General features: G+C 37.4%; 1 protein-coding gene across 2 annotated transcripts in view; it reads left to right on the top strand.

Moving 5' to 3' along the window:
• The window catches only part of TTC33 (tetratricopeptide repeat domain 33), a 43,658-nt gene extending 19,996 nt beyond the window's left edge, over positions 1-23,662 (top strand). The window contains exons 3-5 of one of the 2 annotated variants that reach the window (XM_033179444.1): positions 5,937-6,018; positions 8,080-8,211; positions 18,776-23,662. In XM_033179444.1, coding sequence (XP_033035335.1) covers positions 5,937-6,018; positions 8,080-8,211; positions 18,776-19,129 — 568 coding nt within the window. In that variant the 3' untranslated portion in view covers positions 19,130-23,662. The remainder of the gene's footprint in view (positions 1-5,936; positions 6,019-8,079; positions 8,212-18,775) is intronic. The other variant, XM_033179445.1, reaches the window with a different exon arrangement.
• Positions 23,663-25,901: the final 2,239 nt, after the last annotated feature.

Here is a 25,901-nt window from a genome sequence, read left to right as displayed (position 1 = left end):
TTTAATGACAGTGGTTTTGCCTCATGTTCTGTGGAAAAAAACGGATACAATTCTTGTAGAATGACTTTATTTTCTCACCAGCACATCTTCCAACCTTATTATATTTGTGCCTATATGATCTGTCATCATTCCATTGTAATGAAGTGCCCTGCTCTTATCAAAGGCCCACCACTCTACTTGTACTCTAGACCCCATCCCTTTGTGCCTTCTCAGGAACGTTGTTCTAAAATAGTCCTCTCATTTTTATATCATCTGTTTCTCCTTTTCTCTCGGCTCCTTCTCACTGGCATGCAAACATACCCTGATAACATCCATTTAAAAAGCTTCTCTCCAAATGCTCTGCCGTTTCTCTTCTCCCTCTGGACTACAAACTCCATTTCTTGGTGAACCATCCAGTCATATTTCTGTCCCCGTGAATCCACTGAAACTGCTTTTGTAAAGGTTACCAGTGACCTCCATGTTGTCAAATCCAGTCATCACTTCTCTGTTCTCATTTATTGTGCTTCTCGTCATTCATCATAGGTGACCACGCTCTTCCTAAATGCACTGCTGTCTCCTCTTCCACACCACCATGCTGTCATGCTTGTCCTTGTCTCCATGTCTTCTCTTTTTTAATCTTTGCTTGCTCCTTTCCTTTTGCTCTCCAGATCAACAGTCATCTGTGTTTGTGGAGCTATTGCCAGCTTAACATAGACCTTGTATTTATTCTTCTTTCTTCATGCCTTACTTCTGTTTTTCCCTCACTCTTGATTGCCTAGGATCCTACCCACTCAATAAAGATTTAGCCAGTAAGCTTTGGCATCAGGCTCTGTTTTCCGGGTAACCCAGATTATCCTGGCTTTCTTTCTTTTTTTCACTCATACCAAGTCCAAGTTGAGCCAACTTTACATTTTCAGTGTATTGTAAATCTTTTTCTCCTTTCTGTTTTCACTGCTGCTATCCTTATCTATGGTTATCTCATACCTAAATTACTTTGGTTGTCTCATATCTAGCCTCCCTGTGTACATTTTTGTACCGTTACTGTCTGTTCTTCTCCCCTGGCTCTGACTGATCTTTTAAAAATGTAAATCGATAATTCATGTCTCACTGTTGTATAAAAACTGTGGATTCTTCATCACACATGCAGTTAAATCCACATGCATAACTATGGCTTATTGTATTCTCTGTGATCATGGCTTTGGCCCACCTCCCTGAACTCTGACTTCCCTTCCTCTGGTTTTATTTCCTTTCCACAAAACATGGTTTGGTCCTTCCCCAGGTTCTTCCCTTTGCCTGGAATGAACTTTCTCCAGATTTTCAGTTGTCTGACCCCGTTTTGTCACTCAGGTCTCAGCTTCAATGCGTTCCTAGGAAGACCTTTCTTGACCGCCCATTCTGAGTAGCCACTAGGTCACTCCCTATCACGTTCCTCCATTTGTCTTTTATCATGGCACTTATATTTTAACTTAGTTTGTTGTCTTTCTTTCTCTTTCCCCTTCTAACATGCATACACTTTAGAAAGTAAAATCTAGAAGAATAGTAGGGACCTATTATATCTTGTTGGGTGCTGCATGCTTAGTACTTATTACTAGAATTCTACCTGTCCCAGAGTAGGTGCCCAGTAAATATTTATAAAGTGAATAAGCTGTTAACTATATAGCTCATTAAATTTAAAGCCACAGTAAATTAGAAACCTAATTGGGAGTAAAGTAGCTAAACACGTTGACATTTCTATCTGGTAAATGAGTGTGCTATCTAACTTATTTAGCTTGATCACCAGCTGTTCTTTACCTCAGTATAGGGCATTATCTCATCCGGCCCTACTGTAGTCCATGGAACTATTCCCTTTGCTTCCTTCCTTGTGCTAGTTCAGTTGCATACTGTTAAGATTGTCCTTAAACTGGCAGAATCAGACTTTGGTCATTTATTAACCACAGTGACTTTAAACCAAGTTTTTATCATTTAATGCTTCCTATCCAACAGCTGCAGTAGGGCTGTGTCTGTTCAGTCTGTTCCAAACTGAAGTTGAATTAAGAGATATGCTGCAGAAGTTACCAGAGACTATTGATTTGTTCAGTGCCAAGTTTCCTGTGATCTAAAAATGGAGGAACTAAGTGGTGCCACCCTTTGTTTGCAGGCCAAGAGAAGTAAGCCAAAGAGAGATGAGAAGGGGGAATAATTGAATAAGCTGATGATAGTGAAGAAAATGTCCACCATTTCTTGCTTTGTTTAGTGTGGAAAAGAGCTCACTTGTTCCTTTAAACCTTTATAGGCCTGGTTGGCAACAAAGCACATCTCATTGAGTGATGCCTCTGCTGGCAGCAATGGTTATGTTTTCAAAATAAAAGGCAGTGCAGTCGAGAAGACCGGACATTTTTCTTTTTTCTCAAATCTGTGAGCCTGTGTTTACACGTGTGTGTGTGTATGTGTGTTTGTATGTATATGTATATGCACACATGCATACCTGCTTAATATAAAGAAAAAACTAGTGATGGTCATTGTCACCTTGAACCTCTTAGTTTATTTTGTACTTCGGACAACTTAAGCTTAGGAACATAAGCAGCTTTGTGGGGTTGGAGATGGGATAAGCCATCCTGTTCTCAGCAGTAGTGCTAGTGGTATTTTGGGCAAGACAGATCTTTATTGTGCAGGCTTGCTCTTTGCCTTGAAGACTGTTAACATCCCTGACCCTCTGCCACTAGTGCCTCCAAGTCACAGTGATGACCACAAATGCCTTCTGTGGGGCGATAACTTCCTCTGGTTGAGTTGGGCAGAAAATAGGACTGGAAGTAAAAAGTGAATTTGACAAATATGATAAGCTTTTAACAGTGGTTGGGACAAGTAGATCTAGGGTTGGCAAACTTTATTTATGAAAACAGCCTGTTTTTATAAATAAAGTTTTATTGGGACACAGCAATGCCCATTTTTTGAATACATTGTTTATGGCTGATTTTGGGATACAGTAATAGAGTAGAATAGTTGTGACAAACTGTATGGTTCACAAAGCCTAAAGTATTTACTATATGGACCTTTACTATGTCACTCCTTGCTCTAGAGACCAAAGACCTTCAGCTCCTTCCTCACAAGATGTCAAAGACTCCTGAAACCTCAAATATCCAAGGTCATAAGGTCCCTCTGCTAAACCTAGAATTCTAATGTTTTTGTTTTTTTCTACCCATATTTACATTCCCCTAGTCTTGGGATTTCTTATAATTTCTGTACATGAAATAATGAATAGAACAAAGTAAGAATTAACATTTTTACCACTTTTGTCTTAGGATAGAATTTGTTTTTATTACCATTTTTTTTTTTCCTGTTTAGAGCATGCTACATCTGTCCCCTCTTTGCATGCTTTATATGCTTCTCTCTGCTGCCTTCAGGAGTTGGAGAAGGTAGGACAATTGAGGCAGATAGAATTTGTTATATTAGGCCGGGCACAGTGGCTCATGCCTGTAATCCCAGCACTTTGGGAGGCCGAGACGGGCAGATCAGTTGAGGTAAAGAGTTTGAGACCAGCCTGGTCAACATGGCGAAGCCCTATCTCTATGAATATACAAAAATTAGCCGGGTGTGGTGGCGTGTGCCTGTAGTCCCAGCCACTCAGGGGACTGAGGCAGGAGAATCACTTGAACCCGGGAGGCGGAGGTTGCAGTGAGCCGAGATCATGCCACTGTACTCCATGTACTCCAGCCTGGGTGACAGAGCGAGACTGTCTCAAAAAACAAACAAAAAAATCTGTTATATTATTACCTTCTACATTCCCAGAAATGTTCTGGGTACTGTAGAGCATATAAGCAAATCTACCCTTTGGTTCCTGACTCATTAGAGAAGAGAAGACAAAAATACAAGGAGGAATTAGAGCAGAACTAAATGGGAGGCATACTTGATATAGTTACAGAAAGTATTGGTCTTGTATTTTTAAGAGCTAGCTTTAAATCCTGTCTTTTGTAGGACTCGGACAGTCCTTTAGCTGCTCTCAACCATTGGTTCCTCATTAATAAAGTGAGAACAAGTAATGCCAAACTTGAGGCCAGGCATGGTGGTTCGCCCCTATAATCTCAGCACTTGTGGAGGCCAAGACAGGAGAATTGCTTGAGGCCAGGAGTTTGAGATCAGCCTGGGCAACACAGTGAGACCCTGTCTCTACAAAAATAAAAAAATAAAAAAATTAGCTGGGGATAGTGGCATGTGCCTATAATCCTAGCTACTCGTGAGGCTGAGGTGGGAGGCCCTTGAGCTCAAGAGTTCAAGGCTGCAATGATCTGTGATCATGCCAGTGCAACGGAGCAAGACTATGTCTCTCAAAATAATTTTTTAAAAAGCAAATAATATTAACTTTTTGGGAAAATAATTGTATGTTAAATAATTGTATTGAAAGTGCTTTGTAAAACATAAAATGCTTTGGAAATACAAGTGTTGCTATGTGGTCTGAAGTGGTACTCATAGTTAGTGGGCTAGATCCACTGGAGGAGGTCTTCATGAAGAATGGAACATTTTAACTTGGTATTAGAGGAGGAGCCCTTGAATAGATGAAGAGGAGTAGAAAGGCAATCTTAGATATGTGATATGGTTTGGCTCTGTGTCCCCACCCAAATCTCACCTTGAATTGTAATAACCCCATGTGTCAAGGATGGGACCAGGTGGAGATAATTGAATTATGGGAGCAGTTTCTGCCATGCTGTTCTCATGACACTGAGTTCTCATGAGATCTACAGTTTTATAAGGGGCTTCCCTGTTTGCTCAGCACTCATTTCTCTCTCCTGCCTCCATGTGAAGAAGGATGTGTTTGCTTCCCCTTCCGCTATGACTGTAAGTTTCCTGAGGGCTCCCCAGCCCCGCGGTACACATCAATTAAACCTCTTTCCTTTATAAATTTCCTAGTCTTGGGCAGTTCTTTATTGCAGCGTGAGAATGGACTAATACAGATGTGTGTGTGTATGTGTAGCAGGGGATCCATACTAACAAAGGCATGATATGTGGGTAGGGGCTATAAAAACCCTGCCGAGTGGAGCACAGGTATGTGTAGGGAGTGGTGGAAAAAAGATTGGACAAACAGTCCAACCTTTTTCCTCCTAATGCTGGAGGAAAGACATTTGCTGCTATTAAGTCTTGCAGAATTTATTACTGCTATATTTGTTAGAATATTGTGAGTGGAAGGATTGTTATGAAGGAATACATCGATAAATTAGTTTCCAAAGTTTTTCCTGTTGCATTTATAATAACATTTGGAAATATTGTTTAGAGAGGCTTGAAATCACCCACAATATATGTAAAAAAGCACAAGCACTTTCTTTTTAGGTGATATAGTTACAACTTTTAGAGATTGTATCATTAAAGCTTAGTAGATAATGGCACCACGGTACTGAATTTCTTTAATGTTGTATATACTTTTATTATTACAAATAATCAGAAATGGTTGTTAAATTATACTAAGTATTGTTTAGTGGCATGCACTTTTTTTTCTCCCTTATCTGTTACATATGAACCCATTTCTAAGTTTTTCTGAGCATACACTACATGATCATGTGGATTTTGTACTTTAATAAGTTGCTGGACTTAATTTGCTAATCCTTTATTTTGGATTTTTACATGTATTTCATGTACTAGAAAGTAGTCCAAAAAACTGTTGAAAGTACATGACTCCTCCTCCTGAAAGTAGTCTAAGAGTAGAATGGTGTTTGCCTGGGGGTGGAGGAGGGGGCAATGAGGAGTTATTGTTTAATGGGTATGGAGTTTCAGTTTGGGAAGATGAAAAAGTTCTGGAGATGAATGGTGGTGGTGGTTGCACAAAAAGGTGAATGAACTATATATACTTAATGCTACTTAATGCCTCTAAACCGTACACTTAAATGGTTAAGATGGTAAATTTTATATTTTACTACAATAAAAAATTATTTTGAAAGTCTAAAAAAAGACATATTGAAAATATGGCATTCATATAACTTTAACAACCACAGATATCGGGAAGCAATTCAGAAGTGGGATGAAGCACTACAGTTAACTCCAAATGATGCTACCCTATATGAGATGAAATCACAGGTAATAATTATGACGAATTTCACTTTCCTTATGAAATTGTGCTATGTTTGTTCGGTGAGTGAGCAATGATGAAGCAAAATAGCATTTTCTCCCATTTTCTTTTTCAAATACCATTTCTTTGGGAAAAAATATTTCACCATTATTTATGGCTCTGTCATGCATAAAATTGGAAATTCATTTGCCTTCACAATGAAGTTAACTGTTATTTTAGCCTAACTGTTGTAAGATAGGAATAGATGGCTATCTTCTAAAGTCACTGGTGGGCAGGTGCCATGGCTCACGTCTGTAATCCCAGCAACTTGAGAGCCTGAGGTGGGTGGATCACTTGAGGTCAGAAGTTCGAGATCACCCTGGCCAACATGGTGAAACCTTGCCTCTACTAAAAATACAAATATTAGCTGGGAGTGGTGACACACGCCTGTAGTCCCAGCTACTTCAGAGGCAGGAGGATCACTTGAATGTGGGAGGCAGAGGTTGCAGTGAGCCGAGATGGTGCCACTGCACTCCATCTTGGGTGACACAGTGAGACTCCATAGCAAAAAAAGATAAATAAATAAAAAATAAAAAGTCACTGGTGATCTCTTAGATGAAAAACATATGCTTTCCTTGTGAATTAAATGTAGTAGACTTAGCAAAATAGTTCAGTTTTCTTAAAAATGAGGATGGATTGGGTTCTAGATGAGATATTTCTAAAAATGGCTTATTTCTTAGCAAAAGGTCAGCATAGATGCAATTTTATTAATAGTTTAAAAATAACATTTTACTGTAAAAATATGTTTCTAATATTTTGTAGGAAAGTCTGTAAAGAAAACGTCTGAGCACTTGAATAGGTTATCCAAGTGATTTTAAAAGTCTCACACAGAGCATTAAACATATTTTTGGCAGGGAATTGTTGCAATTCAGCCTTAACCTGCACACCTAACAAATATTTTTCAAATGATGATCTCAAATATAGGACACACCATTTGTCACCTTTGACTTAGTTTATCCAGGAAAAACCCAAATAAATTATGTCATCTGAATCCAGTGATATGAGGACCTTCATTTGGATGCCTTTAATTTTCAATCTTAGATATGTATATATGAATGACAGGTTTGTGGCAAACTTTATGAAGACTTTTTTTTTTTGAGATGAAGTCTCGCTCTGTCGCCCAGGCTAGAGTGCAGTGGCTGGATCTCAGCTCACTGCAAGCTTCGCCTCCCGGGTTTACACCAGCCTCCTGAGTAGCTGGGACTACAGGCGCCCGCCACCGCGCCCGGCTAGTTTTTGTTTTTTTTTTTATTTTTTTTTAGTAGAGACGGGGTTTCACCATGTTAGCCAGGATGGTCTCGATCTCCCGACCTCGTGATCCGCCCGTCTCGGCCTCCCAAAGTGCCGGAATTACAGGCTTGAGCCACCGCGCCCGGCCGAAGACTTGTTTAATTTGGAATCTGATAATAATGTTTCTGTCACAAATCTTTTAAAGTGTTAATGGTCCTAAAGATTATAGATAAAATCCAGCCCTTTCCCACAGACCACAGTGGAGGGTGCTAGAACTCTCTGGTAACCCTAACTCTCCCTGACCCTAACCCTAACTTTCTGGTATGTATAATTTGAAAAGCCCAGTAGCGAGAAGGCCTAGGCAATGTTTAAAATAATTTTTATAACAGAAAGATGTTCATTAGGGATAGGGTGGCTGGTTGAACAAATTTATTCCCCTAGTTTAATGGCAGTACCTGGGTTTCCCTGAAAACCACATTGTAAATAGAATAAATAGAAGTGGAACTGGGAGTTCAAAATACCTCTGAGCCACCATGATTAGGATATGAACACTTGGTTTTGACCAGATGGACATAAGATTCAATAACTGGAAAGAGAAAGGTTTATATTTTCATAGTTATATCAGGGGTGAAAAGAGAACTATAATTTCTTACCCTGAATGGCAGAGTAAGGGGTAAGAATCACCAAAATGCTATTTTTACTGGACTAAAAATATATCATAAAAAATGAAAAGGGTTTTTAATGTAGTTGCTAGTTTATGAATATTACTGACAGATTTTTTGGTCTTTTTTTGCCTATAGGTGCTAATGTCTCTTCATGAAATGTTCCCAGCAGTACATGCAGCAGAAATGGCTGTCCAGCGAAATCCACATTCATGGGAGTCTTGGCAAACTTTGGGACGTGCTCAACTTGGTTTAGGAGAGATAATCCTGGTGAGGAAGTCAGATTATTATAATGCAGCAATTTTAAGTATATTTTGACATTTTTTTTTTTTTTTGAGATGGAGTCTTGATGTCACCCAGGGTAGAGTGCAGTGGTGCAATCTCATCTCATGGCAGCCTCTACCTCCTGGGTTCAAGCTATTCTCCTGCCTCAGCCTCCCGAGTAACTGGTCCTATAGGCATGCACCACCATGCCTGGCTAATGTTTTTGTATTTTTAGTAGGGACGGGTGTCACCATGTTGGTCAGACTGGTCTTGAACTCCTGACCTCAAATGATCTTCCAGTCTCGGCCTCCCAAAGTGCTGGGATTATAGGCGTGAGCCAATATACCCAGCCTATTTTGACGTATTTTTGATTAACTGAACCCAAACGTGAATAGCCATTTATCAAATCTATACAAAAAGTAATTAGCAAATTACTTCTTAAAGGTGTTAATCCATAAACACAGTTCAGAGGTATTACTGAACATCTTTTTTATTATAGACACAATTATATCATGATCAGAATATTTTTCAGTTATGTGACATCATAGAAATTTAAAAAAATTTAACATAAAACATTGGCATTTGGTAAACCTTATTTGAATAGACAATGGGCAACTTTTTGGCTTAGTTCTTTGGATCATTAAATTTACCACATTGTAAAGTGGTATTAGTATCACTGTGGAGACAAAACTGCTAATAGATTATATAGGGGAAGGAAGACAGTAGAATATGGGAGAGTAATGGTCATGAACATTTAGACTGAAAAGTTGCTAGGCTTACTGAGGGGATAAAGAGGAAGAGTAGAAATGTGTGCAAATGAAATACTCATTGTGTAATGTTTACCATAAGCTGGTACCTAATGCATCTCTCAACTTGTCTGGACTATACCTTGTTAGTGGCAGAGGCTATCCAGGTAAGAATTAGCTGTGACAGCTGTCCTGTTGTTTTTCTTTTGGCAGGGCTATATACACCTGATAGCTAACGAAATTTAACTTCCTAACAAGTGTTTGCAAATCTGATATACAGTGCCAAATTTCCTCCTTGTTATTAAGTAAATTAAGAGTTTAAAAATGGTTTTATTAGTTTTTTACAGTTCAAAATAAAACAAATCTAAAAGTTTCTTGCAAGACTAAAATTACTGTTAAATTCAAAATTTAAATTTACTAACAATGGTTTCAGTAAGTTGTGGATGACTTAGATTTTTTTCTGGCATTCTTATAAATGTATCATTATTTCTACTTCCCAAAAAAGCTGTTTGTCAAATTCTCAGATATAGTAAGGAATTTCTGTGAGAAAATAATTGATTTGACTAAAGTAAGTTAATGATAATCTAAATGAGATTCACCGTGATAGAAACCATTTTAACCAAGTACTGTTTTTTTCTTGCCATTTAGTGTTGTCAGCTTCTCTCTTTTTATATGAAGACTTAAATCATACCAGAGTTGGGAAATAGACTTCAAAGAATTTAGTTTTCTAACAGATTAACAGGGGAAGAAAACCCTATCATATAATACTTTTTCCTTGCCTCCCTTATTAAAAATATATAAATCATTATCTCTTTTGCTTATAGAGTCTATGGTAATGGAACAAATCTCTAGGACATAATATTTAGTAAAGATTTTCCTTTATAAAGAAAGAAAATACACTGCAGGTGAGACAGAGATACTTTGAATCATCCAATAAAAATAATTTAATATTAAAATTTTTTTGAATAAAGTACCAGTTCAACTTTTTTTTTTTCTGTTGATATGGCTCTATCCATTAATACTGTGAAATTCTTAGTAGAATTTAATGTATTTTTTTTTGCCATTTAAATGTAATTTTTAGGAAGCTTCTCTGTTTTTATGTAGATTTAAGCTGTTCTCTTAAAAGACTAGAATGGTAAAAAGACGACTCAAAATGTCATAATGAAGGGATGCTATGTAAAAATCTATTGAAAGCAAGCTAGAATCTCTAACATCTAACAATTCTTACTATATATACACATACGGACTAAAACCATAGGAAATTGCATATGTAAATAGCACAGGCAGTAAATTAAAAGTCAGTAGTTGGGTATATCTCCATGAATAATTATTTAAACTTTATAAGAGTTGGATGTGAACATTGGAAAATGTTTATAGGAGAGAGATATATATATATGTATATGGCATACATTTTATATATATGTATATGGTATACATTTTATATATATACGTGTGCGTGTGTGTGTGTATGTGTGTGTATATATATGTGACCTTATGAGAATGGATTTAAAGAAGTGGAAGGATGAGAGAATAAGAAAGCTGAAGAGAATGGTTCTGGGAGTTAAAAATTCTGTATGAGGGAATAGGGATGGTGAGAAAGGAATATATAAGGGATTTATCCTGAAGAAGAAGGTGGAAAGGAAAAGAGATTGGGAAAGGTAATGAATACCAGGAGGTAATAGTATCAGGAAGGATTCTTCTATTGGCTTTCCAGGGTTCTTAGCCTTCAGTGCTGGAACTAGCTTTGTGGCTTCCCTCATTCAGGCTCTGTGTAATTCATTGCCAGCTTTTGCTTTTCTTCATGCCAATGTGTAATAAATACTAATTTTGTTTACTGATGTTTTGTCTGTTTTCCAAGTCTCATTTTAGCCATTGGTTTTAATATTTTGCATGAGCAAATCTTTAATTAGAAATTTCAGTTGCATCATTTGATTCTTTTTATTATTTCGCTTTTGTAATGGTAGTAATGGGATGGACAAGTGATAATTTCCAGACAAAAGGAAAATGATTGAGAGTTTTTAAAATTTCACTTGAGGGGCTGGGCATCCTGGCTCACGTGTATAATCTCAGCACTTTGGGAGGCTGAGGCAGAAGGATTGGTTGAAGCCAGGAGTTTGGCCCAACCTGGGTAACATAGGGAGACCCCATATTAAAAAAAAAAAAAAAAAAAAAAAAAAAATTGGCTGGGCATGGTGGCTCATGCCTGTAATCCCAGGATGCTGGGAGGCTGAGGTGGGTTGATCACCTGAGGTCAGGAGTTTGACACCAGCCTGGCCAACATGGGGAAACCTCATCTCTACTAAAACTACAAAAATTAGCCAGGCGTGGTGGCATGCACCTGTAGTTCCAGCTACTCAGGAGGCAGGAGAATATCTTGAACCTGGGAGGTGGAAGTTGCAGTGAGCTGAGATTGCATCACTTCATTCCAGCCTGGGTGACAGAATGAGACTCCATCTCAAAAAAAAAAAAAAATTCACTTGTAAATTTTTAGTTTAGTTAATTATTGTAGATATTGTTTGAGTCAAGCCACATTATCTTTTCTATAATTAGTACAAATTCTTGAATTATAGCCTTTATAAATGTTGTATGTTGACACTTAAGAATTGAGGAGTTTTTTTCTTGAAAAATAAAGTTTGATTATGAGCTTTATTATTGTTCTGTTTTTTTTTTTTTTTTTTGAGACTTTGAGTCTCGCTCTGTTCCCCATGCTGGAGTGCAGTGATGTGATCTCGCCTCACTCCAGCCTCCACCTCCTGGGTTCAAGCAATTCGTCTGCCTGAGCCTCCCAAGTAGCTGGGACTATAGGCATGTGCCACTGTGTCTGGCTACTTTTTGTATTTTTAGTAGAGGCAGTTTCACCATGTTGGCCAGGCTGGTCTCGAACTCCTGACCTCATGATCCACCTGCCTCAGCCTCCCAAAGTTCCAGGATTACAGGCATGAGGCACTGTGCGTTGCCTCACAATTTCACTTTTTGAGTCTATGAATTTGCCTATTTTAGAGATATAAGTGGAATTATGCAGAATTTGCCTTCTGTGACTGACTTCTTTCACTTAGCATAATGTCCTCAAGGTCCCATTCATGTTAGATATTGTAGAATTTGCTTCTTTTTATTTTGGGAATGAGTGTAGCGCTGTCGCCCAGGCTAGAGTGCAGTGGTGCGATGTTGGCTTACTGCAAGCTCTGCCTCCCAGGTTCACGCCATTCTCCTGCCTCAGCCTCCCGAGTAGCTGGGACTACAGGCGCCCGCCAGCACGTCCGGCTAATTTTTTGTATTTTTAGTAGAGACGGGGTTTCACCGTGTTAGCCAGGATGGTCTCGATCTCCTGACCTTGTGATCTGCCCGCCTCAGCCTCCCAAAGTGCTGGGATTACAGGGGTGAGCCACCGTGCCCGGCCTGCTTCTTTTTTGAAGCTGAATAATATTTCATTTTATGTGTATACCATTTGCTTTATCCATTCTTCCTTTGATGGACATTTAGGTTGTTTCTACATATTGGCTACTGTGAATACTGCTGCAATGAACATGGGAGTGCTAATATGTCTTTGAGATCTTGATTCTTTTGGATAAATATCCAGAAATGAAATAGCTTGATTGCATGGTAGTTCTAATTTTAAGTGTTTGAAGAAACTCCATAATGGCTACACCATTTTGCATTTTTAACAACAATGTACAAACGGGTTCCAGTTTCTCCATAACCTCACTGACACATCTTGCCTTTTTGTTTGTTTTTTTTGAGATGGAATCTTGCTCTGTTGCCCAGGCTGGAGTGCAGTGGTGTGATCTCAGCTCACTGTAACCTCTGCCTCCTGGTTCAAGTGATTCTCCTGCCTCAGCCTCCTGAGTAGCTGGGATTACAGGCACCCACCACCACGCCTGACTAATTTTTGTATTTTTAGTAGAGAGAGCGTTTCGCCATGTTGACCAGGCTGGTCTTGGACTCCTGACCTCAGGTAATCTGCCTGCCATGGCCTCCCACAGTGCTGGGATTACAGGTGTGAGCCACTGCACCTGGCCACCTTTTTTTTTTTTTTTTTTTTTGTGATAATACCCATTTTAACAGATGTGAGGTTATATTTCATGGTGGTTTTGATTTGCATTTCCCTGATTAGTGATATTGAGCATCTTTTCATATACCTGTTAGCCATTTACAGAAATGTCTATTCAAGTATATTCAAGTGTTTAGCCCATTTTAAGATCAGGTTACTAGGGTTTTTGGCTATTGAGTTATTTCTTGTATATTTGAAAGTTAAACCCTTAGATATGATTTGCAAATATTTTCTCCCATTACATAGTTTCCTTTCACTCTGGTGGTTGTTTCCTTTACTATGCAGAAGCATTTTAGTTTGATGTAATCTCAGTTGCCTATTTTTGGTTTTGTTACCTATGTTTTTGGTGTTTTATTCATGAAATAATGACCAATGTCATGAAGGTTTTCCCTGTTTTTTGTTTGTTTTGTTTTTTCTGTAGGAGTCTATAGTTTCAGGGCTTACGTTTAAGTCTTTAATGCATTTGGAGTTGACTTTTGTTTATGGTGTTAAGATGAGGATCCATTTTCATTCTTTTGCACATGGATATCCAATTTTCCCAGCATCATTTGTTGAAGAAACTAGAATTTCCTCATTATGTATACTTGGTACCCTTGTTGAAGATCAGCTGACCATGTTATGTGTGAATTTATTTGTAGACTGTCTATTCTGTTTCATTGGTCTGTGTATCTGACTTTATGCCAGAATCATATTGTTTTGTTTGCTATCACTTTGTAATATATTTTGAAATTAAGTGTGATGCCCCTAATTTTGTTCTTACTTCTAAAATTGATTTTGTCCACTTAAACTTTGTGCCCAGCTCGGGAAGGGGTAATAGCAACTTCTAGCCCAAATATCCTTCTCTGTTCTTGTTAGCCCCCAGGCAGCTGGATTTTGCCAAATCCTATCAGTACTCCACTACAGGTAAGACAGAAGCCAGTCCTTTTGGTAGTCCCCATAAAAACTGGGGCATTGGACACAGTGTGGACCAGTTCTTTTCCTCCGTAGGCAAAATCTGGGGGCTGGGAATTTTCTTTACTCACTCTATGCTGAGCTAGGGGAACAGATAGGGCAACTGCTCTTCCCAAGCCTCCATTATCTCTGGTCTCCTGTAGGTGGTTAGATTATGTAAGACTTGTTTTACCAGTGGTCAAAAAAACAGGCAAGACAGAAACCAGTCTTTTTGGTAGCCACTGTAGAAGTTGGGGCATTGGACACTTATACCAACTCATTCTTTCCCTTGAGGGTAGCTGGGAGCTGCAGGATTCTTCCCAATCCTATGGGGGCTCTGCTGGGAGTAGGATTCTGGCGAGAGGGTGTCCTGAATCTCCCTTCTGGCTTTGATGAGTCTGGATTCTTATTCATCCAGGGTTCAGGAGCCTTTCAGTTAGTTTCTGGATTTCTCACAAAGGAATTTTGTTTGTGAATTGTTGCTGAATTGGTGTATTTGTTGAATGAAAGAGGGTCCAGGGCTTCCCACTCTGCCATCTTGCTGATGTTACTCCTCTGCCATTTTGTTTGTGGGAGATTTTAAACTATCTTAAATTTAAAAATGTAATTGCAGCTCTTTGGATTTACTCTAAATATATATATATTTCAATTTAGTAAATATGAAAACATTAGTAATCAAGACAATATAGTACTTAGATAGGCATAATGTAGACATATAGATCAGTGGGATAGAACTGAAAGTATAGAAATAAACCTACATTTTTACAGTTAATTGGACAAGGGTGTCAAGACAATTTAATGGGGGAAAGAATAGTCTTCGGGGGAAAGAATAGTCTTCAACAAATGGTGCTGAGACAGTTGGATATCCATATACAAATAAATGACGTTGGACTCTTACTTCACATTGTATCTAAAAATTAACTGAAAAACAAACAAAGACCTAAAGATAAGAACTAAAAGTATTATAAAACTCTTAGGAGAAAACATAGGTGTAAATCTTTGTAATCTTGGACTCAGCAAGATATTAATATTTTTTAGATATGACATTGGAAGCACAAGTAACAAAAGAAAAAAATAGATAAAAATTGGACTTCAAATTAAATACTTTCGTGCTTCAAAAGTTACTGTTAAGAAAGCGAAAAGGCAATTCACAGAATGGAAGAAAATATCATATATCTGATAAAGGTCTAGTATGTAGACTATATAAAAAACTCTTACAACTCAATAACAAAAAGACAAATAATGTAATTTAAAAACAGGCAAAGGATTTGAAAAGATATTTTTCCAAGGAAGATACACACACAGCTAATGAGCACATGAAAGATGCTCAACATTGTTACTTGTCAAGGAAATGAAAATCAAAACCATAGTGAGATACTGCTTCACATTCACTATCATAAAAAAATGGACAATATGAAGTATTGCTGAGGGTGTGGAGAAATTGGAGCCCTCGTACATTACTAATGGGAATGTAAATGTTATAGCCATTTTGGAAAACAGTCTGGCAGTTCCTGAAAAAAACGAAACATGTTGTTACCATATGACAAAACAGTTCCACTCTTTATACCCAAGAGAAATGAAGACGCATGTCCACAGAAAAACATTTACACAAACGTTCATACCAGCAGCATTTAAAATGGCCAAGAAGTGGAAACAACTCAAATGCCATCAACTGACGAATAGATAAGCAAAATGTGGTATATTCATACAATGAAATATTATTCAGCATTAAAAGGAAATGATGCCTGTTACAAGATGGATGAACTTTAAAAACAATATGCTAAGTGAAAGAAACCAAACATAAAAGGCTGTATGATTTCGTTTATATGAAATATGCAGAATACACAGATACATAGAGATAGCAAGTAAATTAATGCTTGCGTAGACCTGGGGTTTTGGGAAGAAATGAGGAGTAATGCCAGTAGGTATAGAATTTTCTTTGGGGGTGATAAAAATGTTCTAGAATTGATTATGGGTAATGGCTTTGTAACGGAATGTTGAATTGTATGTTTTAAATGGGTGAGCTTTATTGCTGTTTTAAAATTTTAGTAAATATGAATAAAATACCTTTTAATGTTTCCTAAGGCATTAGCTTTATGCCATGAAGAGGTATTTATTTTTTAACACTTCTATATAGGAGGATTTTTATTAGAATATTAAGAACATGTAAAGCACAGTTCCCATGGTTCCTTAATTTTTAATTTTTATTTATTATTTGTTTTTGAGACAGTCTCACTTTGTTGCTCAGGCTGGATGGAGTGCAGTGGTACCATCTCGGCTCACTGCAACCTGTGCTTCCTGGGTTCAAGTGATTCTCCTGCCTCAGCCTCCAGATTAGCTGGGATTACAGGCATACACCACCATACCCAGCTAATTTTTTTTTTTTTTTTTGAGACCGAGTCTTGCTCTGTCGCCCAGGCTGAAGTGCAGTGGTGCAACCTCAGCTCACTGCAACCTCTGCCTCCTGGTTCAGGCTATTCTCCTGCCTCAGCCCTCCAAGTAGCTGGTATTACAGGTGCTCACCACCACGCCCAGCTAATTTTTGTATTTTTAGTAGAGATGAGGTTTCACCATTTTGGCCAGGCTGGTCTTGAACTCCTGACCTCGTGATCTGCCCACCTCAGCCTCCCAAAGTGCTGGGATTACAGGCATGAGCCACGGCGCCCAGCCGAATACTGCTATATATACCTATCTCTATGTTTTTTTTTTTTTTGAGACAGTCTTGCTGTGTCACCCAGGCTGGAGTGAGTGGCACGATCTTGGCTCACTGTAACCTCTGCCTCCAGAGTTCAAGCAATTTTCCTGCCTCAGCCTCCTAAGTAGCTGGGATTACAGGCACCACCATCATGCCCAGCTGATTTTTTTGAATCTTTAGTAGAGATGGGGTTTTGTCATTGAACTCCTGGTCTCAAGTGATTCATGCATTTGCCTCAGCCTCCCAAAGAGTTAGATTTACAGACATGAGCCATCATGTATCTGTCTTCTTTATGACTTCTCTAAAGGGCCGATTAGATTGTATATCTGTAGATTACGTGCAAATTTTTTTTTTGTTTGTGTGTTTTTTTTGAGACGGAGTTTTGCTCTTGTTGCTCAGACTGGAGCATAATGGCGCAATCTCTGCTCACTGCAACCTCCGCCTCCTGGGTTCGAGCAATTCTCCTGCCTCAGCCTCCTGAGTAGCTGGGATTACAGGCATGCACCACCACGCCCGGCTAATTTTTTGTATTTTTAGTAGAGATGGGGTTTCACCATGGCCAGGCTGGTCTTGAACTTCTGACCTCAGGTGATCCACCTGCCTCTGTCTCCCAGAGTGCTGAGATTACAGGCGTGAGCCACTGTGCCTGGTCGATTACGTGCAATCTTAAAACTAAGCTGTTTGCATGAGAATCTTCTATCCAGAGACTAAGTATACTGAGAGAAAACAACATATAATAGGTTTAGACCAATGGTTCTCACCTGGAGGGCAGTTTTGCCCCTAGGGAACATTTGCCATATCTAGAGACATTTTTGTTTATCACAGCTAGGAAAGGAAACTGTGTTGGATTTAGTGAGTGTAGGTCAGGGATGTTGCTGAATATTCTACATTATAGAGGACAGCCCTTCCAAAATAAAGACTTATTCAGCCAAATATGTCGGTAGTGCTGAGGTTGACCTTTATCCACACTGTAGTGGAGTTCTTGTGACTAAGCAGTATAATATAATGAATAAGAGAATGGCCTTCCTGGCTAACACGGTGAAACCCCGTCTCTACTAAAAATACAAAAACTAGCCGGGCGAGATGGCGGGCGCCTGTAGTCCCAGCTACTCGGGAGGCTGAGGCAGGAGAATGGCGTAAACCCGGGAGGCGGAGCTTGCAGTGAGCTGAGATCCGGCCACTGCACTCCAGTCCGGGCAACAGAGCGAGACTCCGCCTCAAAAAAAAAAGAGAATGGACTCTGAAGCCAGATTGCCTGAATTTGCATCCCAGCTCTGCCAATTCCTAGCTGATACTTTTGGTTACTACTCTTTTTGTGCTTTTCTAAAATAGTACTGAAAACAATAACCATACCTACTTTGTATGATTATTGTGAGGCTAGATGAGTTAATACATGTAAATCTTTTTTTTGTTTGTTTGTTTTTGAGATGGAGTTTTGCTCTTTTTGCCCAGGCTGGAGTGCAGTGGCGTGATCTCAACTCACTGCAACCTCCACCTCCCGGGTTCAAGCAATTCTCCTGCCTCAGCCTCCTGAGTAGCTGGGATTACAGGCACCCACCATCATGCCTGACTAATTTTTGTATTTGTAGTAGAGACGGGGTTTCACCGTCTTTACCAGGCTGGTCTTGACTCCTGATCTCAGGTGATCCGCCCACCTTGGCCTCCCAAAATGCTGGGATTGCAGGTGTGAGCCACCGTGCCTGGCCCAATACATGTAAATCTTTAGTGCCTAGAATGTAGTAAACACTCAGTAAATGTTAGCATTGTTAGGATATAAACTGTTAACTTCAAAGATACCTACTCCTGGTACCTTTGTGATTGTGGGTTAGCCCAGGAAATCCCCAAATGTACATACTTACTGGTCTACAGAAGCTGACAATATTTGCTTTATCTTTAGCCCTATTATGAGTACTCCCATTTTAATGGCTTTTAGTCCATAAGCATATTGTCAGTCACTTTCTTTCAGTCTTCTATAATTTTTTTTTCCCAGTGCTTAGGGCAACACCGTAGCTTCCATCTTTTGTGTTCTAGTACATTAAAATAATGCATTAGGATGTGTATGTGTACAGTATATATGTACACAAACACGGGATTATATTAAACATACTAATTTTAAAAAATAAAACAAAAAACTCTGACCTTATTTTCTAGGCAATTCGAAGTTTTCAAGTAGCCCTTCACATCTATCCAATGAACCCTGAAATATGGAAAGAAGACCTCTCTTGGGCAAGAACGCTCCAGGAGCAGCAGAAGGTAGCACAGAGGATTAAAAAAAGTGAAGCACCAGCTGAAGTAACACACTTTTCACCAAAGTCAATTCCAGACTATGACTTTGAAAGTGATGAGATTGTTGCTGTTTGTGCGGCTATTGCTGAGAAAGAGAAGACCGTTTCAGCAAATAAAACAATGGTTATTGTGTCCGCTTCTGGGGCTGTAGAGACTGTAACTGAAAAGGAGGATGGTGCTACACCACCAGATGGCTCAGTTTTTATCAAAGCCCGATGAAGCAGTATGCATAGGATTATTTGAATCTTTGAAGTTTTGACATAGAGACATTTACTCTGGAGATAGATAGGAGAACTCCTGGTTGTAAAATAACGTTTTTCAGATGAGGCATATAAAAACTAAAATGGCAGGAATATTGTATAGTGTTTGGAATATGCTTTAATAAGTTATGATTTATATTTTGCAAGGTCAAAATTCTGAGTAAAATGGTTTTTGATTAATAAACTTAGTTTAATCTGAATATGTAAATGAATACATTTTAAAGACAAAACTTGAAAAATGTATTCTTGAATAGTGAATAACTTGATCAATGTTACTGAAATGCTGTTTCAACTTTTGTTGTATGATAAAGGAAGTATGTGATTTCCCTCCCTCTGAGAAATATACTGCTCTTACTATTTGCTGTCTTTTTCTTGCTTCATTAGAGTAAGTCTGTCAGAAAGCTTGAATATTTTTGACATTCATTTTGATTCAAAGTTGTCATTTGGTCATATGTGGAATCTTTTGAAAGTTTGGCTGAAAATGCACGCAAATGTGTACATTCTGAACATTTTCTGAAGTTTCTTTTCATTTTGATTTGTGTTTCTATTTTGACTTTGAAGTTATAACAATGATAGTTGTCTCCTTCAGTATTTGGTAAAAGTGTGAAGTATTGATAAATATGAGAATGATGGTTTTATTTTTTAATTGTTACAGTAAGTAATCCTTACCACAAATGAGTCATTTTAAAATATGCATTTTTAAATGAATGGCTTTTACAGATAGGTTAATGACAATTGTACTGCTATATTATCCTAGTCAAAACCAATACTTTCTCTTTTTTATTTTATAAAGCTTTAAAAACCCTGGAAACAACTTACTTCTTGCTTGTATCTTTCCATTTGATGACTGGGAATTACTTTTCTAGATAACTTTTTTTGAAACTACTCAGTGAAATGAAAAATAATTACAATTTTAAATAATTATATCTTTCTAAAAATAAAAAAGTAGGGCTGTTATTAGAGTGCCAATGAATAAATAACTTAAGCACAAAAGGCAGAAAATGGAATGTGATTTATAGTACAATCTCGTGAGTTTGAGAAGGCTATATTAAAAAAATATTTTATTGAAAGGCCACAATCACATTCACAAACCAATACGGTCATTGCTAATCTGAACTATTATTTTTATACTATATACTGTAGTACAATAATATAGACCTGTTGGGTTCTGTTACTTCTGACACTCAGGAAGATACTATAGGTGTATTAATTTTATCTTTGTTAGAGATGAAAGTAGCCCACTTTATGTTAAAGATCTTACTACTGTTGGAGCATATAAGTAATGATCTACATTTTTTATGAAGATGGTTTTTAAAACTTTTCTTTTATTGGAATGCATATCTCTTTTCAGAGTTGGAGAAATTAGCACTTGCCTTGAAAAGAATATTCTTTCCTTAAGTTATATCATCAGAAAATTAGCTCTGGTTAGAGAGGTTAGTTTCAGAATGCTCCAAAAAATATGTTAATTATTTTATTTTGTTTAATAAAGAACATTCTCAAAACGTAAATAGGTATCTAGAGAAGTGAATACTCAGCATTTGGTATATTGTTTTGCATAATGGATGTTTGTTTATTGTGTAATTTGTGAATAAATAGTTTTTCTGCATTTTGAAGATTTTCCTATTATTTTGTATTGTTAGCTTTTGAAAAATTAGATTAATTTCTTTCTTGTATGAACATAATATATTTAAAGTACCTTGCATGGTGCCTCACACATGAAGAAATGCTAGCTATCTCAGTAAATGCTAGCTATTTCTATGAAGAACTTGAATTAGTTTGGAGATATTTAACCTCAATTTCCTCTGATTTTAAAAAAGGAGAACTTTTTTTGTATTCCTTTCCTTATCTGAAAGTAAGAAGTCTCTGCTTCCAGTATTATAGGAGAGATAGTGGGATTTTTCTTGACAGGGTCTATACCTCAAGCCCCAAAGAGGCAAGGCTCAGGATGGAATGCATGTGGCCGCTAGGCCCTGTTATAAGAACCTAGTTTTTCCTCTGTATTGGCGTGGTCAGCCAAGTTAGTCTCTTTCTTATCCAGATATAAGACATAAATTAGTTTAGACATAAGATAGAGGAGAAAAAGAAACAGCAAGTTATGAAGAAGGAAGGCAGCTCATTTCTGCAGGCCCCCAAGAATGCTTATTTTAGCTCATACTCTTCCATGCATGAAGAGAAAAATGTACCCATTATTTTATACAAGGATGTGAATACTGATATACAAACACTGACTAAGCTTGTTAATTTTAATGACAAATCTTTATGAATCTGAAAAGAAATAATTGATGTTCATGATATTGATATAGAAATTTAATATACTTTCTGAAATAACACTGTTTAGTGTTCAAGTTAAATTGACTGTAATTTACATTATTCTTGTTTGAGAATTGTGTGGCATAAACAGTCGTTAGTCAGAGTGTCTAGACATCCAGACCATGCCTGATAACACAAGAATCATATGTCATTCTCTAGAAAACAGGCTGTTTGGTTATAGAGTATTTATCTTAAATTTATTAACAGATACTACATAAACACTGAAAAGCTGTGCAAGTTATAGATCACAGGAGCCAGATCTACTGCAGCTGGGGCCTACATACAAAATTTTATGGCAGTGGTTTCAGTATGACAATCTTTTGAATTGATGCTGCATGGTAAAACTATAAAGATTTTTTAAAAGCTCTGTCTCAGCTAGAATTTTGATGATTATAACTGAACAGTATAGCCCTTTTAGTTGTTTGAAAATTACATAATGATTCAAAAGCTTGTTTCACTGCCGTTCCCAGCACTAAGAAAATTAACAGTCATTTCTTTTAATTTCCTTGAGTCAGAAGCCCTTCTAAAGTGACTCTGGATCAGCCATTCTGAGCTATGATTTCATGATACATATATCAATATCTAAATGAGTTTTGAGTTGACATAAGAACCATAGTTCCATAATAATTATCTTCAAATCAATGGATATCTTAAATGTGTTTTCTTTTTCCTTAGAGATTATTATTAAACTGGTGTATTTGATAAAGAATTTTGGGACTGAGAAAGTAAGTTTTTCAAACCAATAATAAGATATTGAAATATTTAATTATAAAAAGTAATAAAATGAAATGAAGGAGGTTATCCCTAAAGTCATTTACCTTAGTCACTTGCAATTAAATACAGTTACTTTGGAAGAAGAAGTGTGGCCCTAAAGCTAGTGTAACATGAATCATGCCCTAATATGCATTATACATGAACTACTTTGGTAAGAAGGTAGCGGCGGGTGAGGATGGCTATCTCTCACAGTGCTTCTTAGGCTATCCATTTACCAAGGAACTTAATCTCTTCCTCTCACTTCACCAGGAAAGGAAGCAGTTTAAGATATAGAACTGGGCATGCTAGCCTCTTTTTCCCCTTTTGTGGATTTGTCATAACTGCAGAGAGCCTATGGTGTGGTCTCTTGCCAGCCACCTTGTGAACCTTGCAGTGAAAGTTCTTTGCCTCTGCAAAGGGAGATCTGTGCTTGTGCAGAACTGCCCATGCCTTAGTGAGCAGGTCTGTCTAATTCTGAGTTCAATATCTGATGGCTATTGTTGGCATAAACTTAAAGTACATCCTCTAACCTAGCCTTTTTCAGCAATAAACTTAATATATTGAATCTCCATCTGTCTGTCTCTCAAGTGGTTCAGATGTCAGGAGAGGACAGGGACATTATTTTATGACTCCCTCAAACCTTAACAAAGACTAGTGCAGATTATATTTCAAAGTAAGCATGAGATGTATTAAAAACCAAATGTGGGAATTCTTTCCTAATTTTAGATTTTTTTTTTTAATAATGGAAATTCTATTGAAATTGAGTGGTGATAATTACAAGGCAACAAGTAAATATTTGTTCAGGATATTTAAAAGGTCTGCTGACTTGGAATTGTGACAGACCACATTGTTGACTCTAGATTGAATTGGAAGGGAAGAATGTGAAATGAATTAGGATATCCTCTGTTCACCTCTATTAACTTTCGTAAATGAGTATAACTTAGAAATAATAAAATGCAAGTATTTAACGTTATAGTTGGGAGAATTTTGACAAATGTAAACACACTTCACCACCACTACCATCCTGATATAGCGTATGTCCGTCACCCAAAAAGTTCTCTAAAGCCCTTTTGCAGTTGGTTCCCCTCCATCCCAACAGCCATCCCTAGTCAACTACTTGTTTGCTTTCTGTGGCTATACATTAGATTTAACTTCTGAATTCTAGAGTTTGAAATAAATAGGCCATATAATATGCACTCTTTTTGTGTCTTTTTTTTTTTGCCTAGCATAATGCTTTTGAAACTCATCCATGTTGAGATTCATCCATGTTGTTGTGCATATCAGTAATAAGTTCGTCTTTATTGCTGAATAGTATTCTATTATATGGATATACCACAATTTGTTTAGCTATTCACTAACTGATGGACATTTAGGTTGTTTCAAGTTTTGATCTATTATGAATAAAGCTGCTATGTATATAAATCACAAATCTGTGTGTGGACATATGTGTTCATTTCTCCTATGTAAATACCTAGGGATGGAATTGCTAAGTCTTATGACCAGTTTATACATAACTTTAAAGGAAACTGCCATATTGTTTTCCAAAGTATCTGTACCATATGGGATTTCTACTAGCAATGTATTAAATTAATTTCAGTTTTTCCATATTCTTGTCAATGATTGATGTTGTCAGTCCTTCAAATTTTAGCCACTTTCATGGATATGTAGTAGTATTTCATTGTGGTTTTAATATGCGTTTCCCTAATGATGTTGAGCATCTTTTCATAGGCTTATCTGACATTTCTCTATCTTTTTTGGAAAGTACCTGTTCAAATATTTTGCCCATTTTTAATTTAAGTTATCTTATTATTGAGTTGTAAGAATTTTCCTTTCTACTGGGTAGAAGTCCTTCATGAGCTGTAAGTATTGTGTATATTATCTTCCCATCTGCAGTTTGCTTGTTTGTTTTCTTAGTGATACCTTTTAAAGAGCAGAAGTTTTTAATTTTGATGATGTCTAATTTATAAGTTTTTTTTTTTTCCTTTATGGTTGTGCTTTTTGTGTGCTAAGAAACCTGTCCTTACTCCCAAATCACAAAGATTTTCTGTTTTGTGCTAGAAGTTTTATAGGCTTAACTTTTATGATTAGGTCCATGATCCATTTCATGTTAATTTTGTTGTTGTTATTCATATTTTCGCCTAGTCCCCTAACTTTTTGTTTTAAGCTTATTTTACTTTTTAACTTTTATTAGGTTTGGGGTACATGTGAAGCTTTGTTACTAAGATAAACACGTGTCATGAGGGTTTGTTGTACATATTATTACATCATCCAGGAATTAATCTTAGTATCTTTTATAGTTATCTTTTCTGCTCTTCTCCCCCCTGCCACCCTCCCCACTCAAGTAGACCCCGTTGTCTGCTGTTTCCTTCATTGTGTTCATAAGTTATTATTATTTAGCTCCCATTTTTAAGTGAGAACATATAGTATTTGGTTTTCTGTTCCTGTGTTAGTTTGCTAAGGATGATAGCCTCCATCTCCATCTGTGTTCCCATGAAAGACATGATCTCATTCTCTTTCATGGATGCGTAATATCTCATGCTGTATATGTACCACATTTTCTTTAGCCAGTCTGTCATTGATATGCATTTAGGTTGATTCCAAGTCTTTGTGAACAGTGTTGCAATGAACATTTGCATGCATGTGTCTTTATAGTAGAATGCTTTATGTTCCTCTGGGTAAAGGGACCCAGTAAAGGGATTGCTGGATTGGATGGTAGTTCTGCTTTTAGTTCTTTGAGGAATCACCATACTGCTTTCCACAATGGTTGAACTAATTTACACTCCCACCAACAGTGTATAGGGTTCGCCTTTCTACACACCTCACCAGCTAGCGTCTGTTATTTTTTTGACTTTCTTATAATAGCCATTCTGACTAGTGTGAGATGGTGTCTCATGGTTTTGATTTGCATTTCTCTAATGATCAGTGATATTGAGCTTTTTTTCATTTGCTTTTTGGTTGCATGTTTGTCTTCATTTGAAAAGTACCTGTTCACGTCCTTTGCCCATGTTTAATGGGGTTTTCTCTTGTAAATTTGTTTGAGTTCCTTATAGATGGTGGATATTAGGCCTTCCTCAGATGCATAGTTTGCAAATAGTTTCTCCCATTCTGTAGGTTGTCTAGCATGAGATATTTTTCTATTTGTTTGTGTCTTCTCTGATTTCTTTGAGCAGTGTTTTGTAATTCTCATTGTAGAGACCATTCACATCCCTGGTTAGCTGTATTCTTAGGTATTTTATTTTATTTTTTCAGCAGTTGTGAATGGGATTGCCTTTCTGATTTGGCTCTCAGTTTGGTTGTTGTTGGTGTATAGGAATACTAGTGATTTTTATATAATGATTTTGTATCCTGCAACTTTGCTGAAGTTGTTTATCAGTTGAAGGAGCTTTTGGTCTGAGACAATGGGGTTTTCTAGATATAGAATCATGTCATCTGCAGACAGATAGTTTGATTTCCTCTCTTTCTATTTGGATTCCCTTTATTTCTTTCTATTGCCTGATTGCTCTGGCCTGGACTTCCAATACTATGTTGAATAAAAGTGGGCAACATATTTTGCTCTCAAAAGTGAGAGAGGGCATCCTTGTCTTGTGCCAGTTTTCTAGGGGAATGCTTCCAGCTTTTGCCCGTTCAGTATAATATCGTCTGTGGGTTTATCATAGATGGCTCTTACT

The sequence above is a fragment of the Trachypithecus francoisi genome, unplaced genomic scaffold, assembly GCF_009764315.1.
Source record: "Trachypithecus francoisi isolate TF-2019V2 unplaced genomic scaffold, Tfra_2.0 Lachesis_group2, whole genome shotgun sequence".
Classification (NCBI taxonomy): Eukaryota; Metazoa; Chordata; class Mammalia; order Primates; family Cercopithecidae; genus Trachypithecus; species Trachypithecus francoisi.
This window is presented reverse-complemented; position numbering and strand designations above follow the sequence as displayed.